At 39.1% G+C, this 25,467-nt stretch overlaps 1 protein-coding gene across 1 annotated transcript; it reads left to right on the plus strand.

The window, feature by feature from the left end:
• The first annotated feature begins 9,319 nt into the window (after window positions 1-9,319).
• On the plus strand, window positions 9,320-23,896 carry MED6 (mediator complex subunit 6). Its single transcript, XM_063439020.1, has 8 exons — window positions 9,320-9,383; window positions 10,188-10,347; window positions 12,403-12,494; window positions 14,491-14,573; window positions 17,247-17,355; window positions 18,754-18,869; window positions 19,989-20,016; window positions 21,345-23,896. Exons 1-8 carry the CDS (start codon window positions 9,362-9,364, stop codon window positions 21,470-21,472), a joined length of 738 nt encoding a protein of 245 aa, XP_063295090.1. The 5' UTR covers window positions 9,320-9,361; the 3' UTR covers window positions 21,473-23,896.
• The last annotated feature ends 1,571 nt before the right edge of the window (window positions 23,897-25,467 follow it).

The raw sequence follows: 25,467 nt of genomic DNA on the forward strand, positions 1-25,467 counted from the left end.
TTCCCTGCTTCTGTTTTGGGAGACGTCACTGGTGGTAAGGTTCAGTTGTTGGAGGAAAGCATCTTGGCTATCTGCCGGGGTTAGGGTGAGGGTCTTGTTCCCCTTCTGAACCTGTAGTGATCCGTTAGTTCCCCATCTGTAGCGGATGGTTGCCTCTCGGAGCTGCTTAGCGATCGGGGCCAGTTGACTCTGCATTGTCAGTGCTGCAAAGGGAATGTCCCTGTATATGGCCACTGTGTGCCCCTCAAATTTTATTGTATGCATTTCTCTTGAGCGGGAAAGTATGGTTACAACTATTGTGTCTCTGGGTGCGTGGTCCAGGGCAGCTGCCGCTTTCCGGATCCGGAATGCTGTGAGCAGTGTGCTTAGATCTGCGTCTCCTTTGATGCCAATTGTGGCTATTAGTTTCCACACGAATGGCAGCAGGTCCTCCCCATTGGTGCTTTCTGGTATGCCCCCCATACATTCTGCTTCCTGTGCCTTGCTTCTATCGCTGTGACGGTTCTTGTTAGGTGTTGGACCTGTTGTAAGAGGTCTTGCATTTGTTCCTGGGTGGCCTGGAGGGTGCGATCCCTGTCTCCCTCTCTGCCTTCTACCTCTTTGATTCTTGTCTGGAGGGCTCCCATCTCCCTCCGTGTTTCCTTGATATCCGCCTTCCAAACCTCCCTCATTTCTTGCAGGAGGTCCCTGATGTCTCCCTTAGTTACCGGAGACGAGTCTTAGTCGGATTCTGAGTCCCGGTTTTGGGCCCCTGCGGTTGGTGAGGAGAGGCTCTCTCTGTCATCTGGAGAGTCCTCTGAAGCTTCCTCCTCCGTGTGTGCCTCCAACGCCATCTTAACTGGAGCCGTCAGTATAGGCCTCTCGAATGAGAGCCTAATGTTGGCTTGTTTGCACGTTTCTGGTGGGCATGTTTTCTTTTGTTTGCGCCCCATTACGGTATCTGGGGTGGGAAAGTGGTTTGGGCCGCTGTTTGCCCTATTCGTGGTATTTTGTTCCACTTCCTTTGCGGAGCTCCACATTTGCACGTCTGATCCGCTTGCTGGTTGGCCATGCCCCCAGGGCAATTTACTGAAGCGAGAATTCAAGGTGAATTCAAAGAAAATATCAAAGTTAAGGTGAAATCAGCTGGACTGGAAACATTCTCTAAATCAGCTATGCTTTCGGTTTGGCTATCCTGGGCTTAAATTTGAAATCCACCTTGAACTGACCTTGAATTCTCCATTTAGTGATGTAACCCTGTATACCTTAGCATGTTTCCAAATGCTCACGTTTCCCTACAGACTGCAATTCGTTATTTTTTATTTTCCACAATTCCATATTTAGTGGAAAAGCCCTCGGAGAACAAACTGTTAAAAATTATTATCTCCCGAGAGAAGCATTCCGCATCTTAGCACTTAGCCAAAACAAAAGCACATTTATGGCTAAATGATACAGGGCATAATGCACCGAATCTGTGCTCCCCTGGGTTAATAAAACATGATGCTATTATTATAGTACATGCCTGCATTTTGTTCCATTTTGTTGCTGTGTGTGCTGTGAAGGACGATATAAACAATTAACAATGCATCCAGATACTGCATCCTTAAAGGGACACTCCAAGCTCCAAAACCACTACATTTATTGTAGTAGATTTGGGGTACAGATGACATTCATTTGTCTGACAATGTAAAACATTGGTGTTACTAAGAAATGGAAATGTATAAATTTGGCTGAAAAACCAACTCTAAGTTGGAGATTTTTTTTTTTCAAATCAGCAACTTTTTAAAGAAACCTTGTAATTTCACTTTCTGTTATATTCATTTTATTATTTATATAGCGCCATCAAATTCCGTTGCGCTGTACAATGTGTGGACTAACAGACATGTAATCGTAACCAGACACCTGGACGTACAGGAATAGAGGGGGTGGAGGGCCCTGCTCAATGAGCTTACATTCTAGAGGGAGTGGAACTCACAGTAATTGTGAACTGCGAAGAATCTGTCCAGATGTTTAGCTACAACCTCCGTGATACTAAGCCAGTCTGTTTATTTATTATGGGAGTTGCATTTAAATTGGAGCTGGTGAGTTAGATGTTGGTTATCTCACTAGGCCTGCCAACTGGTACTGTACTGGAATTCCCATCAATATTAAAGATTTAGTGGCTAACCCAGCAATAGCTTAAGCCTAATGGACTAAACATTTAAAGGAACCCTCTAAACACCTGCTGAAATGCTTTATGGGTGAAGAGTGTGTCATCTTCTTTCATTTTACAAAAAGTGCAGGTTTCACTAGAAATGTTATAACTTTTAAAAATTAACCTTGTTACACCCCGTAGCTGTCAATCAAACAACTGGTCCTGTTACTTCCTGGTTTGGTTAGCTCGGTGAAGTTAAACTCAAGGGGCAGCAATTGCCAGAGCACCTGCCTTGCAAAGATTGCTCATTGAACTGCATTGGAAAGTCTGTGATTGGCCAGCTACAGGACGTCTGGGCTGGGTTAGAAGGGGAGGGCTTGTAAAGGCTTCAGACAAGAGATCTCCAGCTTTTGCAAGCTATTTTTAGATATACTCGAAATGAAAAAATGCATAATTGAATGCAAGCATGTTTTAATTGGGGGTATAGCTACTAAATAGTCATTTATTTATGTTTTTATTGTACTTGGGTAGCGGAGTGTCCGTTTAAGCATCCCATATCTCTGTTACTCGAAACAGATAGAACACTATAAATGGCTAACTGAAAACATACACAGATTAATTCACTATACTGGGAAATGTGACGAACAAGAGAATTTCACATTTTAGCCCAAAGAACCAGGCTGGAAACATAGCACAGTTTGAGAACTTATCTCGTTCATCAATTGTTGCCTAAACTTTGCTCATTTCATGTCAGTGCAGTTCAGTTTGGTAAATAATTCATTGATATCTATTACTGCAGTGTCTGTTGTAATACAGAGAAGTTGATTTGTATTAAACCATATAATAAGCTCTGGCTCTCATTCAATGTATTCCATATTTCTGAAATGAGTCAGCTCCACAAACGGCAAATAATTAATAATGGTTGTGCTTGAGGTTACTATCCATGCCCTGAAACTAAAACTATTTTGCATTAGTAACGAGCATCCTGTTCAACAGGCCAAGTCCTGAGGATAATCCACACCTACATTCTCACCTACATTGCCATAGCACAGGCATAGGCAACCTTTGGCACTCCAGATGTTTTGGACTACACCTCCCATGACGCTTTGCCAGCATTATGGGTGTAAGAGCATTATGGGTGATGTAGTCCACATCTGGAGTGCCGAAGGTATCCCTGCCATAGCACATAAAATTTTATATATATATACAGTCAAAAAACGTGTACTACAGGGTAAAGTGCTGGCTGGCAAAAAATACAAATGTACTATGAAAAGGATCACACTCCAGGGACTAAATAGTTTAAAAATAAAACTTAACTTTTATTCCATTATATTCATAAACTATTGTCAACATATTATGGATATAATGGAATAAAAGTTACGTTTTATTTTTAAACAACTATTCAGTCCCTGAAGTGCAGTCCTTTTTCTGCGCACATTAAAATCTCACTGATATATACAGGGCATTCAGAAAGTATTCAATTTATTCACATTTTTTTTATGTTGCAGCCTTATGCTACAATTGTTTCAATTATTCTTTTTTTCACATCAGTCTCCACTCATGGACCCATAATGAAAAAGTAAGAACCATATTTTTGCACAAATAGAAAAAAAACTGAAACCTCACATTGACATACGCATTCAGACCCTTAACTCAGTACTTAGGTGAAGCCTCTTTGCCAGCGATCTTTTTGGGCATGCTGTGACGAGCTTTGCACATCTGGTTTTAGGTTGTTTCTGATATTCATCACTGCATCACCTCTCAAGCTCTGTCAGGTTTTCAAGTCTCTCCAGAGATGCTAGATTGCTTTCAAGTCCAGGCATTGGACAGAGTTACCCTTAATCCACTCTTAGTTCAGGTCTCTGAAAAATAACCCAAAGCATGATGCCACCACCAAAATTGTAATCTTGTTTCTCGTAGTTTGTGAGTCCTTCGGGTGCTTCTTTGCAACTTCCAAGAGGGCTTAGATCATCTCCACACATTCTCTGGAGCTCACCAAGGCTGACCATTGGGTACTTGAACCTCTCTTACCAAGGACCTTCTCCTCTGGTTGCTCAGTTAGGCAGGCAGCCAGCTCTAGGAAGAGTCCTGGTTGTTCCAAACTTCTTCCATTTATGAATTACGGAAGCCACTGTTCTCTTGGGAACCTTCAATGCAGCCACAAAAATGTTGTAGCCTTCCTCAGATCTGCACCTTGACGCAATCCTGCCTCTATGCCTTTCTAAATCATGTCCGATCAATTGAACTTGCCACAGGTGACCGCCAATTAAAGTGTAGAAATATCTCAAAGATGAACCAGAGAAATGCGATGCATCAAAGGTAAATTGAAAGTATCATACTAAAAGGTCTGAATACTTATGTCAATATGATATTTCCAATTTTTCTTTTTTGCTTTGTCATTATGGGGTGCCGAATGTAGATTGATGTGAAAAACAAATGAATTTAAGCAATTTTAGCAAAATACTTCAATATTAAAAAAAAATGGGAAAATATGTATGTTTATTTTTATATTATCTTATAACAGGACTGTAAATTCATCCATTTAAAGGGTAACTCAAAGCCCCATAATTACCTGTGATCATAGCTTAATCAAGATTAAGGTGAACAGAGGCCCACTGTCCCAGTCTCTCTGATTATAGACATTATAGAAGGCTGTACTTCTTCTTCTGATGTAGAATATATTTATATGGTGTGCACATTATTATTATTATTGCCATTTATATAGCGCCAACAGATTCCGTAGCGCTTTACAATATTATGAGAGGGGATTTAACTATAAATAGAACAATTACAAATAAACTTACAGGAACAATAGGTTGAAGAGGACCCTGCTCAATCGAGCTTACATTCTATAGGAGGTGGGGTGTAAAACACATTAGGACACATTATGTTCATGTATTAACCTCCCTTATCTGGTTCTGGTCTCAGAGCTAAGGCTGTGGTTGTATGCAGGCTGGGTTGGTTTCTTGGTCAAATGCTGAACACATTAAAATCCCACTGATGGAGAATTGTCCACAAAGCATTACCCATTAAAGTGTGTGAAATAAGGGCGACATTGCTGGCCTATGGTTTCTTCAATGCACTAATGTACATTTGGTTATTTACAGAGACATGCAATGTGAGCGAATGTGCGTTTTGTCATCTCCTCAGTAGTGATGTGTGGGTGCATATGTCACACGTACGGGTACGGCCACTGTAGGGATTGATTTAATTTAGTGCCAGGCAGGGCATTTAAAATAAAAACATAATATCTATCAAAAATTTAAAAAACAAAAACAAATTGTACAGCCCATACCTAACTGAATGCTGCTCAGCTTGGGCATGAATTCACTAGGGACAGTTACACTTAAATGTCTTAAAAGTATACAGAAAATTGTATTTCAGTATATAATCATGTAATGATTTGTATTTTTCTGTGCTTGAATCCTACTTCACTGAGCATATGTTAATGGTTTGTATTTTAACACCAAGGCATTAGTACCTACCAGAACAGTAAGCTCTTTAATTATGAAGAGATGTGATGAGATGGGGAGCAGTAAAACCGAAAGTCTCTTTTTACATATTGTTTGAAACATGATGTCTTGTGTTCCCTGTTTAACCCCTTAAGGACCAAACATCTGGAATAAAAGGGAATCATGTCATGTGTCCTTAAGGGGTTAAAGGGAAACTATAGTGCCAAAAAACAAAGTTGTTTTTTCTGACAATATAGCTCCCTATAGTGCCCACCTCTGTTGCACACCTCCTCCTGTGGTGCTGAAGGGGTTAAAAACCCTTCCTGTCTCATCGATTGGTGCACGGAATCTGGATCTCCTGGGGGCAGGGGCCCACCTGATATTTAGGCAATCATTTCTTCCATGGCTGGTGCAGCTGAGGCAGCTTATGGTTTTATTTTATTTATTTATAGTTCCTCTTTATTATAAAAAGGCAGTCACATGGGTAACTCATTGGAGGTTAGTTGCATGGATTACATTGTAACGGTTAATTCAGATATAACTGTGGCGGTGTGGGCCTCAATCGGGACCCAGATCATGTTCACATGATAACTCTGTACGTGTAGTTGTCTTGGAACATGTTTTGTAAACTGTGATGCCCTGTGATTACCTGTTATACTTGTGTTGCTTGTACCATGATCTATGACTGTCTAAAAAACAAACAACAAAAAAACCTTCTGTTACTAACCTGATTCCAGCATCAATGTCCCTCAGCGCTGGTTCAGGCTCTGCCTCCGCTCCTGCCCTGCCAAGGTCAGCATTGTGTAATGCTGTCCTATGGAGTTTTCGGGTGACGCTGGATATCCAAAAGTAGCCTAACGACCCGGGAAGTCCCTCTAGTGACTGGATGTGGAGTTAAGCTTCAAAAGGTAATTATTTCAGGTTATTCAAAATTGGAATAATTATCTTTGCAGGGTTAAGGGACATGGGACACTGCAACCAGATCACTTCAATGAGCTGAAATGGTCTGGATGCCGATAGCGTCCCTTTAAGCATTGCTAGTTATTTTTAAGGCTGCATGGTCAGAAACAAAAGTGATTTAACTCCAAAATGGCAGAGTACTAAGCAGTGAGACTGCAGGAGCATGATCTATACACCAAAACTGCTTCATTAACCCCTTAACGCCGTTACGGCGTTCTATGCCGTCGCGGCTTTAAAGGGCTTTAAAGCCGTTGCGGCGGCATAGAACGCCGTAACGGCTTGCAGCCCCAGGAGCAGAGGTGTACTCACCTCCGCCGCGATCCTCTTCTGGGGGGCTGTCTGAGAGCCCAGGCAGCCCCCCTCCGCCAAATGAGGCCCCCGGGGGCCATGTGATCGCTCTCAAAGAGCGATCACATGGCCCCCTATAGCTGGCTATGGATCTGCCAGCAGGGGGACTGTCTAAAATATTAGACAGTCCCCCTGCTGGTAGGTAGTGTAAAAAAAAAAATATTAAAATGTTATAAAATAAATTAAATGCCTTTTTATATATATATAATATGTATATATATTATATATATAATATATATACATATTATATATATGTAACGTCATACGTAATGTATTTTAATATTAATATTAGTATATATATTAATATTAAAATACACTTAGAATGACGTTACATATATATAATATGTATATATATTATATATATAATAGATCTACATATATATATTATATATATACGCACAATTACAATAATAAATAAATAAAATAATTAAATAAATAAATAAAATATTGAAACAAAATATAAAATAAATTATATATTCATATGTAATTTCATTCTAACTGTATTTTGTTATTAATATATATATATATTGGAAACAGAATACACTTAGAATTACATTCTATATATATCTATCTATATATAAAATACAAATAACCGCAAATATATATATAGAGATAAATACATATAATTACATAAAAGATTACATTAGTATACACGTAGAATTTATATACCTATAAATGCATATATATTAAAATTCTACGTGTATATTTAAGTAATTTTTTAACATAATTATGTCATTTGATTAATTAAAATTTGATTGACATGCCTGACAACACAGGGAGAAAGTGCAGAGAATTTAATTCGCAAGCACTATATTAGACCCTGTAACTCTCCAAGACACCATAAAACCTGTACATAGGGGTTACTGTTTTACTCGGGAGACTTCGCTGAACTCAAATATTAGTGTTTAAAACTGGTAAATTGTATTACAACGATGATATTTTAAGTAAAAGTGAAGTTTTTTGCATTTTTTACAAACAAACGGCACTTTTATGGACTATATTATTGTTGTAATATGTTTTACTGTTTTAAAACACTAATATTTGTGTTTAGTGAAATCTCCCGAGAATAACAGTACCCCACATGTACAGGTTTTATGGTGTTTTGGAAAGTTAGAGAGTCACATATAAGGCTTGCATTTCATTTTTTTGACATTGAAATTTGCCAGATTAGTTATGTTGCCTTTGAGACCGTATGGTAGCCCAGGAATAAGAATTACCCCCATGATGGCATACCATTTGCAAAAGTAGACAACCCAAGGTATTGCAAATGGGGTATGTCCAGTCATTTTTAGTAGCCACTTAGTCACAAACACTGGCCAAATATTAGTTTTTTGCTTTTTTCACACAAAAACAAATATGAACGCTAACTTTGGCCAGTGTTTGTGACTAAGTGGCTACTAAAAAAAACTAAACATACCCCACGTTCAATACCTTGGGTTGTCTACTTTTTCAAATGGTATGCCATTATGGGGGTAATTCTCATTCCTGGGCTACCACACCGTCTCAAAGGTAACATTACTAATCTGGCAAATTTCAATTTGAAAATGGAACGTTCTATATTTGACCCTGTAACTTTCCAAAACACCATAAAACCTGTTAATGGGGGGTACTGTTGTACTCGTGAGACATCGCTGATTACAAATATGTGCATTTTGTTGCCGTAAAACCTAACAGTATTATGACATTTACAGCTAAAATGTGAGGCGGAACTACAAATTTAAAAAAAAAATTAAAATTTCTCACAGATTTTTTTAATTTTATTCATAATAAATTGTTTCATATACAAATATTTTATATGAAATGAAAGCCCTGTTTCTCCTGAACAAAATGATATATAATAAGTGTGGGTGCATTTAATATGAAAGAGGGGAACTACGGGTGAACAGACATATAGCGCAAATTCCAGTTTTTGTTTACGTTTTGTTTTGATCAGAACGTGTACTATTGACTCCGTCCTGAAGGGGTTAAGCTAAAGTTGTTTTGGTGACTATAGTGTCCCTTTAAGTGAATAAGCCTCAGTGCCAGCCAGATACTATGGTTATCAACCTTTAGTTACAACTATCTGTGAAAATGTATGACAATACACACACACACAAAAAAAGTAACAATATAATATTTAGTTTTCAGCTAAACTATCTGTTCACAACAGAAAATATTTCTATACCTTTGTGTGGGCAAAGCACATAAACTCATTTAATTATAAAATGGCTAAAAATCTAAAAAATTCTATTTATTTTTGTTAAAAACAATTCAAATGAATTCCATTAACATAGTAATTATTACTGTCACAAAAAAATAATAATTCAATACTGTTATTAACTTTTCACTTCAATTTTCCTATCTGTAACTATGCAGATTACAGAATGTTATGGATGTTGGGATTCTTCCAGACACCAGAGGGCGCGCTAAGCTACTAATTTCACTGAGACAGTCTCTTCCCAAATTTACGTCATTGGTCATGGGCCGGAAGTAGTTCACACGTTCCAACATGGCTGCTGTGGATATCAGAGGTGTGTAGTTCAGCTCCTTCATTGAGCTTTTATATAAAGTATATCAGTACTCGTCGGGTGTACTCCCTGCAGGCATTGCGGCTTTGTGATAGTTTATTGAATAAGGACCATCTTTTATGCACTATGTGTACATTTAACAGAATATACATTGCTGTTGATGAATATAAATATATCTTATCACAATAACATTTCAGATAACTCACCTTACGTTATATGTTTATAAGTGACACTTTAAAAGGTATTGCACTAGGTTTATCTATGATTATACATTTTTTTTTTTAGGAGTAGTTTGGCTGTGCCAGTATTTTTTTAAAGGACCACTATAGGCACCCAGACCACTTCAGCTCAATGAAGTGGTCTGGGTGCCAGGTCCAGCTAGGGTTAACCCTGCCTGCTGTAAACATTGCAGTTTCAGAGAAACTGCTATGTTTACTTTAGGGTTAATTCAGCCTCTAGTGGTTGTCTCATTGACAGTCGCAGTGAGAAGACGCTGCCGTCCATAGGAAAGCTTTGAGAAATGCTTTGCTATGGACTGATTGAATGCGCGCACGGCTCTTGCCGCGCATGCGCATTCAGCGCTGACGTCGGAAGGGGGAGTAGAGTTCCCCAGCGCCGAGGGAGCCTAGCGCTGGAGAAAGGTAAGAGTTTAACCCATTCCACCCCCTTCAGCCCAGCGAGAGTGGGACCCTGAGGGAGGGGGGACCTAAAGACCATTTAGTGCCCAGAAAACAAGTTTGTTTTCCTGGCACGATAGTGGTCCTTTAAGTAATCTAATGTATTATTTTTTCTTTTTCCAATTTGCAGATAATTTATTGGGTATATCATGGGTGGACAGTTCCTGGATTCCTATACTCAACAGCGGGACAGTTCTGGACTACTTCTCAGAGCGAAGCAACCCATTCTATGATAGGACATGTAATAATGAGGTTGTTAAAATGCAAAGGCTAACGCTTGACCATTTAAAGTAAGTAATTTTATATGTATTATGCTTTGAATGTTAGACTGAGGTTTTTCTTTTGTTTTCTTACTCCCTGCCGGCAACTCGCAAGAAATGTATTTATGGATTCTTAAAGGAACACTATAGTCACCTAAATTACTTTAGCTAAATAAAGCAGTTTTAGTGTATAGATCTGCTCAATTCACTGTCATTTAGGAGTTAAATCACTTTTTTTCTGTTTATGCAGCCCTAGCCGCACCTCCCCTGGCTATGATTGACAGAGCCTGCATAAAAAAAAATAAAATGGTTTCACTTTCAAACAGATGTAATTTTCCTTAAATAATTGTATCTCAATCTCTAAATTGAACTTTAATCACATACAGGAGGCTCTTGCAGGGTCTAGCAAGCTATTAACATAGCAGGGGATAAGAAAATCTTAATTAAACAGAACTTGCAATAAAGAAAGCCTAAATAGGGCTCTCTTTACAGGAAGTGTTTATGGAAGGCTGTGCAAGTCACATGCAGGGAGGTGTGACTAGGGTTCATAAACAAAGGGACTTAACTCCTAAATGGCAGAGGATTGAGCAGTGCGGCTGCAGGGGCATGTTCTATACACCAAAACTGCTTCATTAAGCTAAAGTTGTTCAGGTGATTATAGTGTCCCTTTAAGGAGGAAACTCGTTTAAGGAATTATAATCTTCCTCAGTGCTGAGCGGATGATGGCTATTTTGAGAAGTAATATTCATATCACATATCAGACTAACCTTCTCCTGCTGCTACTGAACTGATTTGGATTAATTGAAGTAACACCATAGCTTGTCATAATTGCAGACTGACCTCATTGATGGTAGTGTTTAATGAGTTTCTTTGTTACTGAAATCTAAACATGTGTTAACTGATGTAGTAACAGTAATCACTATCTGTTCGGAGTTCAGTTCCACAATATATGCCTTTTCACTCGACCCAAAAGACAGTGTCCTTTTAAGTGTGATCGCTCTAAACAGATGCTGATCACTGTTAGCCTTTGCAACTGCTGTGGTTTTTGGTGAACAGGTATCTTTTTATTTCAGTAACACTGCAGGCATAAAAAATTAAGGTGTCAATGAAATGAAAATATATTTTGTTGTACAGCAGAGGGCCATGTTTTTGCAGATAAGGCTTATAAACTTAATAAAATCCTGAAAGGACCACTATACGCACCCAGACCACTTCAGCTCAATGAAGTGGTCTGGGTGCCAGGTCCATCTAGTGTTAACCCTGCAGCTGTAAACATAGCAGTTTCAGAGAAGTGCTATGTTTACACTAAGGTTAATCCAGCCTCTAGTGACAATCACAGTGAGAAGACGCTGGACGTCCATAGTAAAGTATTGAGAAATGCTTTCCTAGGGACTGTTTGAATGCGCGCGTGGCTCTTGCCGCACATGTGCATTCGGCCCTGACGTCGGCAGAGGGAGGAGAGTTCCCCAGTGCTGAGGGAGCCTGGCGCTGGAGAAAGGTAAGTGTTTGATCCCTTCAGCCCAGCGGGAGGGGGGACTTAAAGACCCTATAGTGCCAGGAAAACAAATTTGTTTTCCTGGCACTATAGTGGTCCTTTAATAAACATTAGTAAAATAATAGGGGTCCAGGCACTCCTTGGTTCAAGACAGGCACTTTATTGAGAACCACAACAGCAACGTTTCGACCTCAAAACATCTTTGTCTAGCTTGACAAAGACCTTTTGGGGTCGAAACGTTGCTGTTGTGGTTCTCAATAAAGTGCCTGTCTTGAACCAAGGAGTGCCTGGACCCCTATTATTTTACTAATGTTTGGAAATCTGGTCTTTGATTCTGGCTCAGCAAGCACCCTGGCTCAGATTTGTGGGAGTGAGTGCAGTTCCACATATACTATTCAAGCTTTAATAAACATAGACATTAATTTTCTTGCAAAAGTCCAGAAATGTATCCATCATATTCCTGACTTGATAGCATTCACATTTTTGAGTAGGAATATATCTAGCAAGCTCCACATTTTCCACACAATTGTAATTCTATTTTCCTGCATACTCAGTTCTCACTATTTAATTTTTTGTTCATTGTCTATCAGCCAGATGGTTGGTGTGGAATATATTCTGCTACATGCCCAGGAACCCATATTATTTATCATCAGGAAGCAGCAGCGACAGTCTCCAACACAAGGTGAGTTAAAGGAAGAAGCAGGCAGTCTGGTATTGTTAGCCCCTTTGTAGTCCTAGATTCTTGAAATTGCGGAATCAATATGGGCTTATACTAATTAGTAAAATGAATGGGGTTCTAATATATGTACATAATTGTGATGGGACATTCCCATTGTCTGCCTTAAAGCTCAGTCATTAAGAGATGTAATACTTTGTATTAAAAAAAAAAAAGCTTAAACCAGGAGGTGAGCTGTAACAAGTTTCACAATATCTGACTTGACAGCTTTTCAATGTGTATGTGGGGATATCTTAAAAACTGCAGCCATTCAGAGTCTGTTATTTACAGAGTAGCTCACATCTTTCCAATACAGGATAGTGGTTATACTGTCTGGTGTCTGCATATGTATCTTTTCACTGTGAAACGCTGCATATATGGAGTTTAAACCCTTTGTTGTCAAAAGTGTGACTTCACCACCGGCAGTATCATTCAGGCATGGATTAAGCGTTACGGAGTGGCTAATGCCAATTTTGTACATATTTCTGTGCACAGAGTTGCATACATTGGCCGAGAGCTGCCAGCTAGCTGTATGAAAAAATAAACAAACAAAAAAAACCTAATATTTCGTTAATACTCTTTTTTTTTTTTTTCTTTTTTCAATCCTGCATTGAGGCTGTGTATTCGGATATATGGGGAAGGCAGTTGACAACCTATTAAGAGCAGTTGCCTGGGGTATAATTAATATGAAGTGTATATTTAAAATGGTTTGGAACCTAACATATTCACAATCTTGTATCAAACCTCCAATTCCTCATTGATTGATCAATGTATATCTTTGGAACCCATATTATAACCGATACATAAGATATTAAGTAGTAGATTGAAGTAGTCACTAGTAAAATTAGTTGTGTAGAATTTCAGTCCTACCACATCACCCAACAGACGGGTGACTCCGTCACATGTTGCTAGGAGTACTGGAAGAATGTGCGGCGAGTGCATGATTAGCCGTGCAGCACTTCTAATGCATGCATTCTTAGTTGACACACCCCTTTAACTGGATCACAGACATGGCAGCCATTTCCCTCTCACTGTATCAGACCTCTGAAAGGTGGTGGATCTCAGAAATCCTTATTGAAAATAAAAATTAATGATTGTTAAATTATATTATTATTAATTCCTTATTGCCCGTGGAACCAACTTATTGCCTCTTGAAATTCAGCTATGTGGATCTGCATGCAGCGCTATGTGTTGGCCAGGAACTCCCCTTTAGTTAACAATTTAATCTATACATTTGCTAGGAATTTGGCTTTCTGCAGTACACAACTAAGTGCAAAGTCTTTACAATAAATTTTATACGTTTTACAGTCCTGGTATTTTTTTTTAATTTACAATCTTTTCTCCAATAATACTTTTTATATTACATATTTCACCTTTCTTTTGAAATCTGAAGAGTTCCTGCATTCCTCCTTTTCTGACCCTGTCATCTGTAACTGTGCCTGATTTAAATGGACACTCCTGGCCCCTAATGCACTCTAGCTTGCTGTAAAGCTTTGCGTGAAGATTGTGTCCTATGTTACTCATTTTGCAAAAAACTGCAGATTTAAGTGGAAATTTACACCCACCTGGCTGTCAATTGGTCCTGTAACCTCCTGGTTTGTTTAGCTCTGTGGAGCTAAACTGAAGAGGCAACAGTTGCCCAGAGCATCTGTGTTACAAACAGTTCTCGTTGAGCTGGGAAGTCTGTGATTGGACAGCCACAGAAAGTCTGGGCGTGGCTACAAGGGGAGGTTTTGCAAGTTCTTTCGTAGATTATACCCCCAATGAAAGATGCGTAATGAAACGCATGCAATTTTCATTTGAGGTATATCTACTCATCAGTGACTTTTATTTTGTATTTGTGCAGTGGAGTTTCCCTTTAATGTGCTCTCTGTGGTTTTAATCCTATTTTTTTTTTTTTTTTTTTGTATCTTTCAAAACCTACTAATATTCTAATGAGATGCCGTTTTCTGTTTTAATGCAGCTATTCCGCTTGCTGATTACTACATTATCGCAGGAGTGATTTATCAGGCACCAGACCTGGGATCCGTTATCAATTCAAGAGCAGTAAGATGTCTTTCATGAACTACGAGTGAATTTGTAATAACACTGTGTATATCGTTATTGTCTTTACTGTTCTTCTGTAGATATTAGGCTAGAAAAAAATATTTGCTGTGTTAAACCCAGCTCACACTAAGGCAAGGCTTGACATATTGGCTTTGAATCAAGGAACCAGCTAAAAAAGTTTAAAAGCCAGTTGTTTTTTTAAAAATAAAATATAAATAAAAATAAAATGTTTAAAGGGACCCTATAATCACTGGGACTATTACAGCTTAATGTAGTGTTCTGGTGTCCATAACCTGTTCCTGCAGGGTTTTCAATGTAAACACTGCCTAGTGACACCACCTATCTCAGTGCTAAACGTTGTGCATGCGCAATTGCTTCACGCGCTGCTTAGTGATGCTAGGGCCGTATATATCATGTCACTCTGGCCCCGGCATCACTAAGTGGCGCACGAAAGAACAGAGATTACACATGAGAATGTGAAGCCGGCCAGCCGCTCACCTCAGATGGAATGGGCTCACAAATCCCAGGCGCCAGGATAAAATTCCTTGTCGCCATGGTGACCTGGCGTCTGGGATTTGTCAAGCCCAGTATGTCAGCATCAATGCAAATCTGCTTAATTCTCCACTAGATCTTAATAAAATTATTGAGTTTACACTGTGTGTGTAATGGAAGGCAGGTTTTACACTGCCCCAGCTTGCAGATAAGTGTTCAGGTGTTAGCTAGATATCTGTTTATTTAGATCACACAAACAGAGGATGATATGCTTCCATTTGCAATGTTTTCAAAGTCACTTCTAATATCATATTCATTATTTTAGGACACTGTGTGTTCAATACAGGGATTCTATAGTGTAAGGAATATAAAGTTGTAGTCGATACAGTATAGTTCCCTCACACTCTCCCCCCCCCCCCCCCGCCCCCAGTGCTGCAAAGGCTAAAATCTCTTGTAACACTTAGCCGATTCAAACTCCGATCTCCTTCGGTGCTCCGACTCCTCCAACATCACCCGACGGGTAATGCGCATTGCAGTTTCCATGAGCTGGAGTGGTCTGGGTGCCTGAAGTGTCCCTTTAATAATTATACAGTCCTCAGTGAGCTCATCAATTTGGTGGAATTGGATGAAATGAGGCTAGGTTTTTGGGAAAGACTAGTGTAGGACAGGGTGGTTTGGGTTCTGTTGTGGACACAGGGAATAATTGACGAAAAGGGACTGGTGAAGAGGATGTCTATTAGTCAGGAAGCATATTGACTGGAGGGTGAAGGAACGTATGTGTGAATGGTCATGAAAGAGGCAAAGTGATGTGACAATGATTCATTCCAGCTGTAGGGACCTAAGAGGGAGAGGAATTTGAAGCAAAATGTATGCAGGGCAGAGGGGATAACACAGTAACCTCAGTTTAGTAAAGGAATAAAATGTCTATTTAGAAGGAAACCTATATCTTACCAGTACTCTGTGGCCCCATTTATTGCCTTGTTTAAACTCTAGGTCCCCTTGCTAGATATTGGTTCATGGGCAAACAGAACAATTATTACCATAAAGAACCTATTTGATAGAGGGTCTATCTCTTGATTTCGAAGTTAGTCAAAACAGTCACCTTCCTAACTTAATTTTCATTGAATTGCTAGAGTTTTAGATTTTTTTTTTTACGACACCCCTTCAGTGTCGTAAGTGGGACATTCTAGAGGTGGTGTTTCTCTGAATTATTGATATGAAGTATATGTAAATTGTGGAGGCCACCCAAGTTATACATAATATATCCCGAGGTGAATCACAAACCCTGAGAAAACCTCTAATGATCTAATTCATTCCTTTTTATTTATTTATTTATTTATATATATATATATATATATATATATATATATATATATATATTCCTATTTACTTTCTTCTGAGTTATAATTTACGCAGACCAGTGTGGTCAATTGCTTTTGTGAAATACTGAATAATGTATGTAGATTTAAGTGGATACAGTTCCATGACACGAGATGTGTGGTTTACATTATGTTGAATACTGTAAATGTTTATCTTTGCACTTCGGCAATACACTCTATCAATATCTTTGATGTAATGTTGTGTATATTATACACCTTTAAAAATATGTTAATGTATGTTGAAATGCAATGCATCTAATGCCCACATAATTATACCATAGGTCAAGCTTAGTTATAAGTGCAGCAGTTAAAAAAAATTAAGATCTATTTATACAATACGTCGAGCCTCGTTACAAGCACAGATGCAACAAATAAAATATGAAAGAAGTGTGATGATGTAGTTATGGTTCTACAAGTGCACTGGCGCCCGTCACTGGTGTAAGTAGGAAAAACGTATGTGTAACTCTGGTGGGGGCCGGGGCAGCGAAGGGCACTCATGCAGTGCCAAACTATTTGAAACGTTTAATGCTGAAAACTAAGCTGGCGCTAGAAGACTCCAAGTAACATAACCACTTCAGTTAAGTGATTGTGGTGTCTATAGTGTCCCTTTACACCACAATAGCAGGGCTGGAAAAATCAACTCCACTATGTTTGCATTTTAGCTGTTTCGCCTTAAAATTTACTCTTGTGAGTTCTTAACAATTGCCCAGTTTAATAAATATCCCACCCCATTTGTACAATTTCTTGCTAGTTGGTATTTCCCTAGCATGATGTAATATACTACACATTTCATTTTTCACAGCTGACTGCAGTTCACGGGATCCAGTCTGCATTTGATGAAGCCATGTCGTACTGCCGGTATCACCCATCCAAAGGCTACTGGTGGCATTTCAAAGACCAAGAAGAGCGAGGTAAGCAGTTCTGTGTTGTTGAGCAGAAACCTAGAGCATTCCGGCAATCATACTGCATTACTGAAGTTCTCACCTGACACTTCACATTTGATTTATATGTTTGCTAGGAGAGGCTTTCAGTATTGAGACCTGAAAGCCTCACAAGCCTTATTAAAGAGATTAGAGCCTGCACAGCTGCTTTTACCAAGCTTCAATCATTGAGGCTCTTCACAGTGCAGGTTTTGCTGCAGATCCTTGCATCAGTACAGTTTACATAATCACAGATTAATCCATCATTCGCCGTAAAATATATTAATGTTGTTAGTGCACACGTCACAGGAATGGTATAATGCAGTAGTTGTTTACATTAAGCTATGTGCTTTATTTTTTATTTTAAATCCGCATTACAGCTTTTTAAGATTTCATATTCCATTTATGTTCTACCTTTATCTTTGAATTTAGTTCTCTGAGTGTTGGCCCACTCTATGGTGTGTGTGTGTGTGTGTGTGTATATAAGGATACAGTACTTGTGTCAGGTCTCCACACCACATCTCCTTCTCCCCTCGTGGAGATGCCAACCCTTGGGTGGATTTGGCCCAACCAATTCAAGACCATGAACTGATAGTGAATAGCAGTGCTGCGATCTTTTTGCGCCCTGCAGATCGTCAGAGAGGGCTTCTCCAGTTCGACGTGGGCTGAGTCTCTGATAGATTCAACCTTCCTAGGCATGCACACGCTGGGTGCGCACTTTCTCAAAGGGGCAGGGAGCTGTGTCATGACGTGGATGGGTGTATCCTTCATTACATTTAGTTAACAGCCTGTCTCCTAGTGCTTGGTTCTAGTGTGTTAACTGTGTTGTTCACTTCAGTGTGCTTATCCTGATTTGTCCAAATATTTGGTATCTGACCCTCTGCTTGTCCTTCTCGTTTGTGAACCTATGCTGCCCGTCCTGACCTTGTGACTAGTCTGACAACATCTCAGCTCATTCCCTATTTGTACTGTGTTTAGTGTATTTCTTCAGCTACTTGCAACATTCTGGCCTCCATCCACTTTTACCATATAAAACCTTACAGCTTGTCAGTTTATTAATCCTTTCTAACAGACCTGTTGTTAAAGGTACACTCAACTGCCAATTTAAAAGTCACTGTTTAGTAGAAACTATGAAAACGTGCATGCATTTAATGATGTGTCATCAAAGAAGTGTAGATCAGGGAGAAGTTTGCCGTGTGGCCCTGAGATTAGTGTAAAATTTCAGATACTTAGAATAAAACCCCATGGTTTTGGATTCCAAGTAAATTCTTATTTTAAATTTAATGTCACTTGTTCACCCTGGCCCTGCGTCAGATGTCATGGCTAGTTCAGTCCACTTGGTCCTTGGATACTAAACACAACTTATTTATGTATTTGTTTTCTTTTCAGATAAAGCAAAACCAAAGGCAAAGAAAAAAGTAGAAGCCAGTTCCCACTTCCAGAGACAAAGAGTGGATACATTGCTAATGGAACTCACACAAAAATTCCCTCCGGTGTTTGTTCAGGTAAGTGTGCTGCTCAGGCTTGAATAGAGTTAAAATCTCCATAATGCTGAATGGATCCAGCAGCGTGAATATTCCAATTACTATCAATGCTTTATATAGGAAATGCATAGAAAATCGAAGATACCGGTCTTTTTTTTTTTTTCAGCTATTTCACAAAAGCTGAGATTTTTTCCCTGCAGTGACAACAGCTGAAAGCAAGAACTCTTGTAGATTTTTAAAGAGTTACTTCCATAATCATAATCATAGCCATAGCCATAATCATAGCCACTACAGCTTGCTGCCGTGGCTATGATATGAGGAGAACCCTGTCCCCATTCTTTGGTAATAGGACAAACCGTTTTGCAACTGTTTGCCATGTGACCGGCGTCCTGCCAAGAGCTGGGGGGTCCTCCATTGGCCGGTGTTGCGTATCCGGCTTCTGCAGCCTCTACAGTTGCCGACTGTCATTCATTGGCTGAGACGATCAGCTCGGTGTTTTCAACCAATGAATGACAAACTGCATATAATGTACATTAGCCAGCCAGGAACTCTTGTTCCGGCAGGATATGGATGTACTAATGATGCTTTCATAGATGGTGATACACCTCTGGCAGCATCTTTAAATATCTCTAAGTGCTGTGTTTCGTAGAGAAATACTGCACATACAAACTCCAAGCACCATTAAACTTCAAAACACTGAAGTGGCCATGGTACTTGGAGTACCCCTTTAAGCTAATCCCTGGCCTAATCTCCAAAGTCCACCACCATTTTCCAATGCGTTCAGGACCCGAAAAAGGAAAGTTGAGAGGCACGGGATAATTGTAAGAAAGTTTGTTTATGACGGCAACACCAAGGACCAAACCAGGTGCACAAACATTGACTGGTGAGGCATCACAGTAAAAACCAGAGGAATGTTTCTGCTGATTATTCTTATTGTATCACTTTGCTGTAGGATTTATCCAGTTTTCCCTTTATAAATATGCTCATTTGTGTATAAAAACTAAAATACACTCACATTCTGTTAGGGTATGTGTAAGAAGTCAGGCTTCCTAAGAAAATAATTTACCAAGCTCTCGGCTGTTATGTTTAATTTTAATATCATTGGCTGAAAAGTCTAACAGATCACATTTTATGTTTCAGCAAAAGCCTGGGGAGAAGCCAGTACCTGGTGAGTAATTGTTTTAAAAATCCAATACAATGTGTTCCATGAGTTTGCTTGTTCATAAAGCTGATACTTCTATACTTCTGGAGTTGCCGGTGAAGACAGTCCTCTTTCCCATCTTGGGTCATTGTGCAAAACATTTTGGCAGTGGGTTAACAAGAAAATAGAACATGGGAGCTGATCTCTGGGTTGATTGACCAGTCAGTGAGTCACAGCACCTATTCAGCCCACTAGACATTGCTTGCCTCCAATCAAACACCATACAAACAGGAAACATCACAAATGTGCTTTTGATTTCATTCAAAAAATATAATCATAGTCTTGGTAAATAGTCTGGGCCTTGCTGCAGCCAGAGCTTCTCTCTAACAATAAAATAAAAACGTGCACATGCTAATGTGGGCTTGTGTGAGAACTTATAACATTGGAACGTAATGTGTCAGAGATATAGGAATTGTTAAAATTAGCCTGGCCTCCCAAGTTTTCTAACTTAAAAAATCTCATGTCAGAGAAATGGTTAACTCTGAATAGCTTTTTTTTTTTTTAAGCTGATATTTTTGAAAAGGTAACAAGGGCAATACACTATCAAGAAATGCCTGTCACAATTCTAACCATCAAATCTTACATATTCCAGCACCCCAATTGTAGCTGCCAGTAATTTACTAAGAATAAAAAATGAAGAAAGCTAAAATGTAACATTAACAACAATAAATATACGAATAAAAAAAAAAACACCTTTTGTCCCACATTAATCCAAAGCTATGCAGGGTCTTGAAAAATGTATAATTTGTATCATAAGTCCAGTAGCCAAATTGCCCGCTAACCTATAATTGCAGGTTTTAGCAGTCTAAAAATCTAATTACCAATCGTTAACAAATTCAGGCTAAAGTTATGTGGGTAAAAATTTTACTTTTAAATCCAGGGGCTTGTTAATATGTAAACATCATAACCACTTGAAATGTAGCCAGCGAAGAAACTGTTACCTTCCAACAAAAGCAAGTCTTTACACTTTAAATAAAAGAAACGAAGAGTGCAATACTGCACATTTATTAATAGAAAAAAAAACCAATTAAATCCCGTTATATGTTAGGGTAGTGAGCCTCTTCTCTAAGGCTCACAGTAAAGGCACAGTACAAAATCTGATAATTTGCATGGATTACCACTCTGGGTGCTGGAGAGAACCCCAGTTTATATAAAACTGATCCATAATTATTCAGAGGGAAGGGGGGGAGGGATGTGAGGGTAAGGATTCATAGACCATTGGTAGTGTGACCACTATGCTGAGTTTAATAATAACAACTTCAAATCTTTTTTAATATGTAATTTTTTTTTTTTAGTTGAACAAATAAAGAAAGAACAGGAACCTCCCACAGAAACCATTAAACAGGAAGAAAAAGAACCAGCAAAACCTGCTCAAGCAACAACCCCCAAAGGCCCTCCAGAGAAGAGAATGAGACTCCAGTAGCAGAATGTGGTTGCTTTTAAAATCAGCTACGGAATGGGAGTATATCCATTAATGTAGTGGCTGAAACATGCTTCACAAACACACTCCCAATACTTGATCATTTAAAGGGACACTGCAAGCACCGTAACTACTTATTGCAGTGGTTATGGTACCAGGAGGCTCTGGATGGAACCTCCTAAGGTTTTGTCAAAACATTTTCAAAACAATTTCTCAAAAAAAATGCAGGAAGCCCGTGTGGCAAATCCTCCTGTACCCTTTGCTGACAGTCATGCTATGTGTGCTTACAACATTTTGGCAAATAAAAACTTCCTCATGATGATGTCTCCAATTGAGGATGTGGGTTCATAAATCAAGGAACAGGGATTTATGAAGCCTGTTCATTCCCTGTTTGTTTTGTTAAACGGTTTGAAAATATGTTGACATAAACTGTAACTAGAGTGCCCCTACTTCTTCTAGTGCCATCACTGGTGCACTAAGTTGCAGTAGTTGTGGTGGTTGAGTATCCCTTTAAAGCATCTGTCACCCCCGCTCAAACAATAAAATACTATTTGAGCATTTTATAAAGATGAAATAGAAAATTTATAAAATGCTCATAAAGATTGCGTTGGAATTTCATTTAAATTCCAACACAGTGACAAAAGACCAAGCTACTGCCATCAAGTTTAGTCACTTGCTAACGCAATAAGGCATTATCTTACTCATCAGAAGATAAGGTCTATGGAGGTCTTGCGAGTTGCTTTAAAGACTTCAGTGTTGTATGTGCAAGTATGTGCGTGAGTAAAGAACTGACATGGGCTTCTGGTAGATGAAGCGCCAAGAGCTGAAGAACCAAGATGGCAGCGGCTGTGGCAGACAACATCGTGTAGCTTTGACTCCCCTCTGCTGAACCCCCAGGCCACCGCACACCAAGCAGCAATGTCGCCAAAATATGCAACGTATGCAGAAGGTATACAGAGCCACTTTACGTATCAATGCTGTATGTGGCATGTTACATGTATGATCTGTAACTTTATCTCTACCTACTTTGGCATCAGAGAGGCCTGAATTGGACATATAAATAAATGATCAGATTCCTTCTATTTATAACTGCATTTTAGGAAGACATATGTTACTATGTTGCCTGAAATGCATGTATACTAGATAAAAATGGACCTGGAGCCAGTGCTGAAATCTTTAAACAGAAATTGTAATGTGCTTTGTAGTTGCCACTAACTGATGGGATGCTGACAATTCCTACAGACTTGCTATCGTGAAGTGGGGGTAGACCTCGTATGGTGAAAATAAAAGACTACCTAACATTGAAAGAAGCGCTACATCAGAAGTGTCCTATCGCCTCCCTGCCGCCCTCTGGCTGTTGGATTATTATACACATAGTTGTTAAACAGCCATGGTGTGTATGACCTTTCCATAGTTACCGGTTTGGAGATTACATGCATACAATGCACACAAGAAAACTTATTCAGATCTCTTGATAATAGTATATCCAATGTTAAGTGGTGTACAGCCTTGCATATCTGCTAACATTCGGAGGTATATGGAGTTGCAAGCACCCTATGTATCTGTTGGCTCTTGAGATGGTAGAAGCTAAGGTACTTTTATTGATTAACCACATGGGCTGTCAAGGGACTCGCACTACCTTGTGATATTCACTCCCAGAACACTTGTCGCTATTGCTTCTTATGTGATGATATCATGGACAAACAAAGAAGTGGTCCTCTAAATCCTAACCCCTTTTCTCTGTTGCTGGACAGGGCTTTTGTGATTTTTTTTTTTTTTTTTTTTTTTTAAATGTCACCATCGACTGTAGTTTACCTGTAGGGGCATTTGATTATTTGACTCATGTGGTTTCTCGCCCTAATGTCCTTGGTAATGCTTTAAATGTGTGTGAATGAAAATAGTCTGTAATCATGTTAGAGGGACACGCTGGACGTTAACACAACTTTAGTGAATCTTGAGTTTAACTGAGCCCACAACAAGGCAATACATTTTTTTGCATATTTAAATCTCTAGCTTTGCAAACAAAAAAAAGAAAAGTTTTGCAACATGTCCCCAACTCCCCTTTTTATAAAAAGTCTTCCTGATGAGACGTACACGGTATAGCTCAGCCAATAAGAGATGTCTGAGCTGCTGACTTGATTCCACCACACAGCTAGACTTTACACTCTTGAGATCTGTAGTATTGTAATACTGACTTCACTCTGCTAAGGGGAAAAAGGACAGTAATTGCTTCTGCAGCTTCCTCTTGAGCTCTCGTTTGCTGAGCTGTGTAAATACAATTCGTACTGCCAGCCAGCCATGAGGATATTTTGTGAAAAGGGGGATATGGCTAAGGAGCAGAGGGCTAGGATGCAGAAAGTGGTAATTACATTGTTCCCTTCTTCAAATCTAAAGAGATTTGAATGTGGTGAAAAATACATTCTGGATATGAAGCCAAAACTGCTCTTTATTTGAAGGAAACCTGCTGACAAAACATTTTTCATAGGCTAAGAATTTCCAAATACATCTACAGATTTGTATGAATTCAGTTGAGCATGGTGCCTACTCAGTGCTGAGCAAGTTGTGACAATTCAGGAGGTGATCAGCTGTACATTCTTCTTTATCTTGCGTTTAAAAGAAATTGGTGAAACAAAAATGTTTAAATCATATCCACGTGTGATCCTTAACTTATCACTAGCACTAACTTAAGGAAAAGTATGACTATATGTGTTTGGCCATCATCCCCTTACAATGTGCAGGTTCCCACCATGTGAAGCACCAGTAAGTGATCAGACTCAATGTTTACCGGTTTTACCCTGGGGTTTCTGCTACACTGCAAAGGAGAAATGTCTAAAGAGAGATAATGGCATCTATTTGCAAGGTCTAGGCAACCTTCGGCACTCCAGATGTTGTGGACTACATCTTCCATAATGCTGGCAAAGCATCATGGGAGATGTAGTCCAAAATATCTGGAGTGCCAAAAGTTGCCTACCCCTGCTCTAGACTGATAGTGATAGCTGGGGAAGACCTTGTATATTGTCAAGCACCCCCACCCCTTCATGGCTGAGGTTTGTTGAGTTTATTTGTATTCATGACTAGAGCAAAATTGTAAATGTTGATGTTTTTTATTTTCTCAAATGTAACTTGTTGTTTTCTCATTAAATGAAAACATTTTGTTTTGTTTATTTTTTAAAGGACAGATATGACTTAATTTTGAAAGCCGATGTCTATCCCTTTGTAGAACACCATTAATAAACTTAAAAAATATGAAAAAGATATATTTATTTTCAGTTCTTATCACTATCACATCTTCTGCTTCTATTTTTCTCTCGATCGCACACTGCATTACATCTACTGTACACCCCGTATTCCTGGTGTGAATTAAAACAAAAAACCCAGATTGTTTTGTTAAATCTATCAAGTGCAGTAATACCCCAGGTTATAGTGTAGCCAGGTCTTTGCGCAAGTTAGAGACAAAATTACACTTGTCGGGAATTCAAAGTGAATATCAAATGTCAGGCCAAAATAACTGAACTGAAAGAAAAAAAATCCCCCAACTCAATTTTGCTACCAGTTTGGCTACTTTGGCCTTCAATTTGAAATAAACATTGAATTCCCAATAATTCTCACTTTAGTGACTAACCCTACATGTGTATCTATACTGACCTATACCAGATTTAAAGGCTGCACGTATCTCTAATGTGCAACCACGATGTCACTATTTAGTATGACATTTAATGTCTACAAATGAATAGATGTGAAATGATTTATCTATACAATTCCTTGACTTGCTTAGTCCTTATCGGATTCTGGTGTCCTGGCAGTAAAAACTACAAAGATGGAGGCCTAAGAGCATCTGCGCATGAAGTTGTAATATTTCCCAGTCACAAGGCAGCATCTGACAACTCATAACTTGTAGATGAAGCATGTCAAACTCGCGGCCCACAATGAATATCTATGCGGCCCGGCGAGCCATGAGTTTAAGTCATACTTACTAGCCAGAGTAGGCAATTGCTCTT

The sequence above is a fragment of the Pelobates fuscus genome, chromosome 13 (assembly GCF_036172605.1).
Source record: "Pelobates fuscus isolate aPelFus1 chromosome 13, aPelFus1.pri, whole genome shotgun sequence".
NCBI lineage: Eukaryota > Metazoa > Chordata > Amphibia > Anura > Pelobatidae > Pelobates > Pelobates fuscus.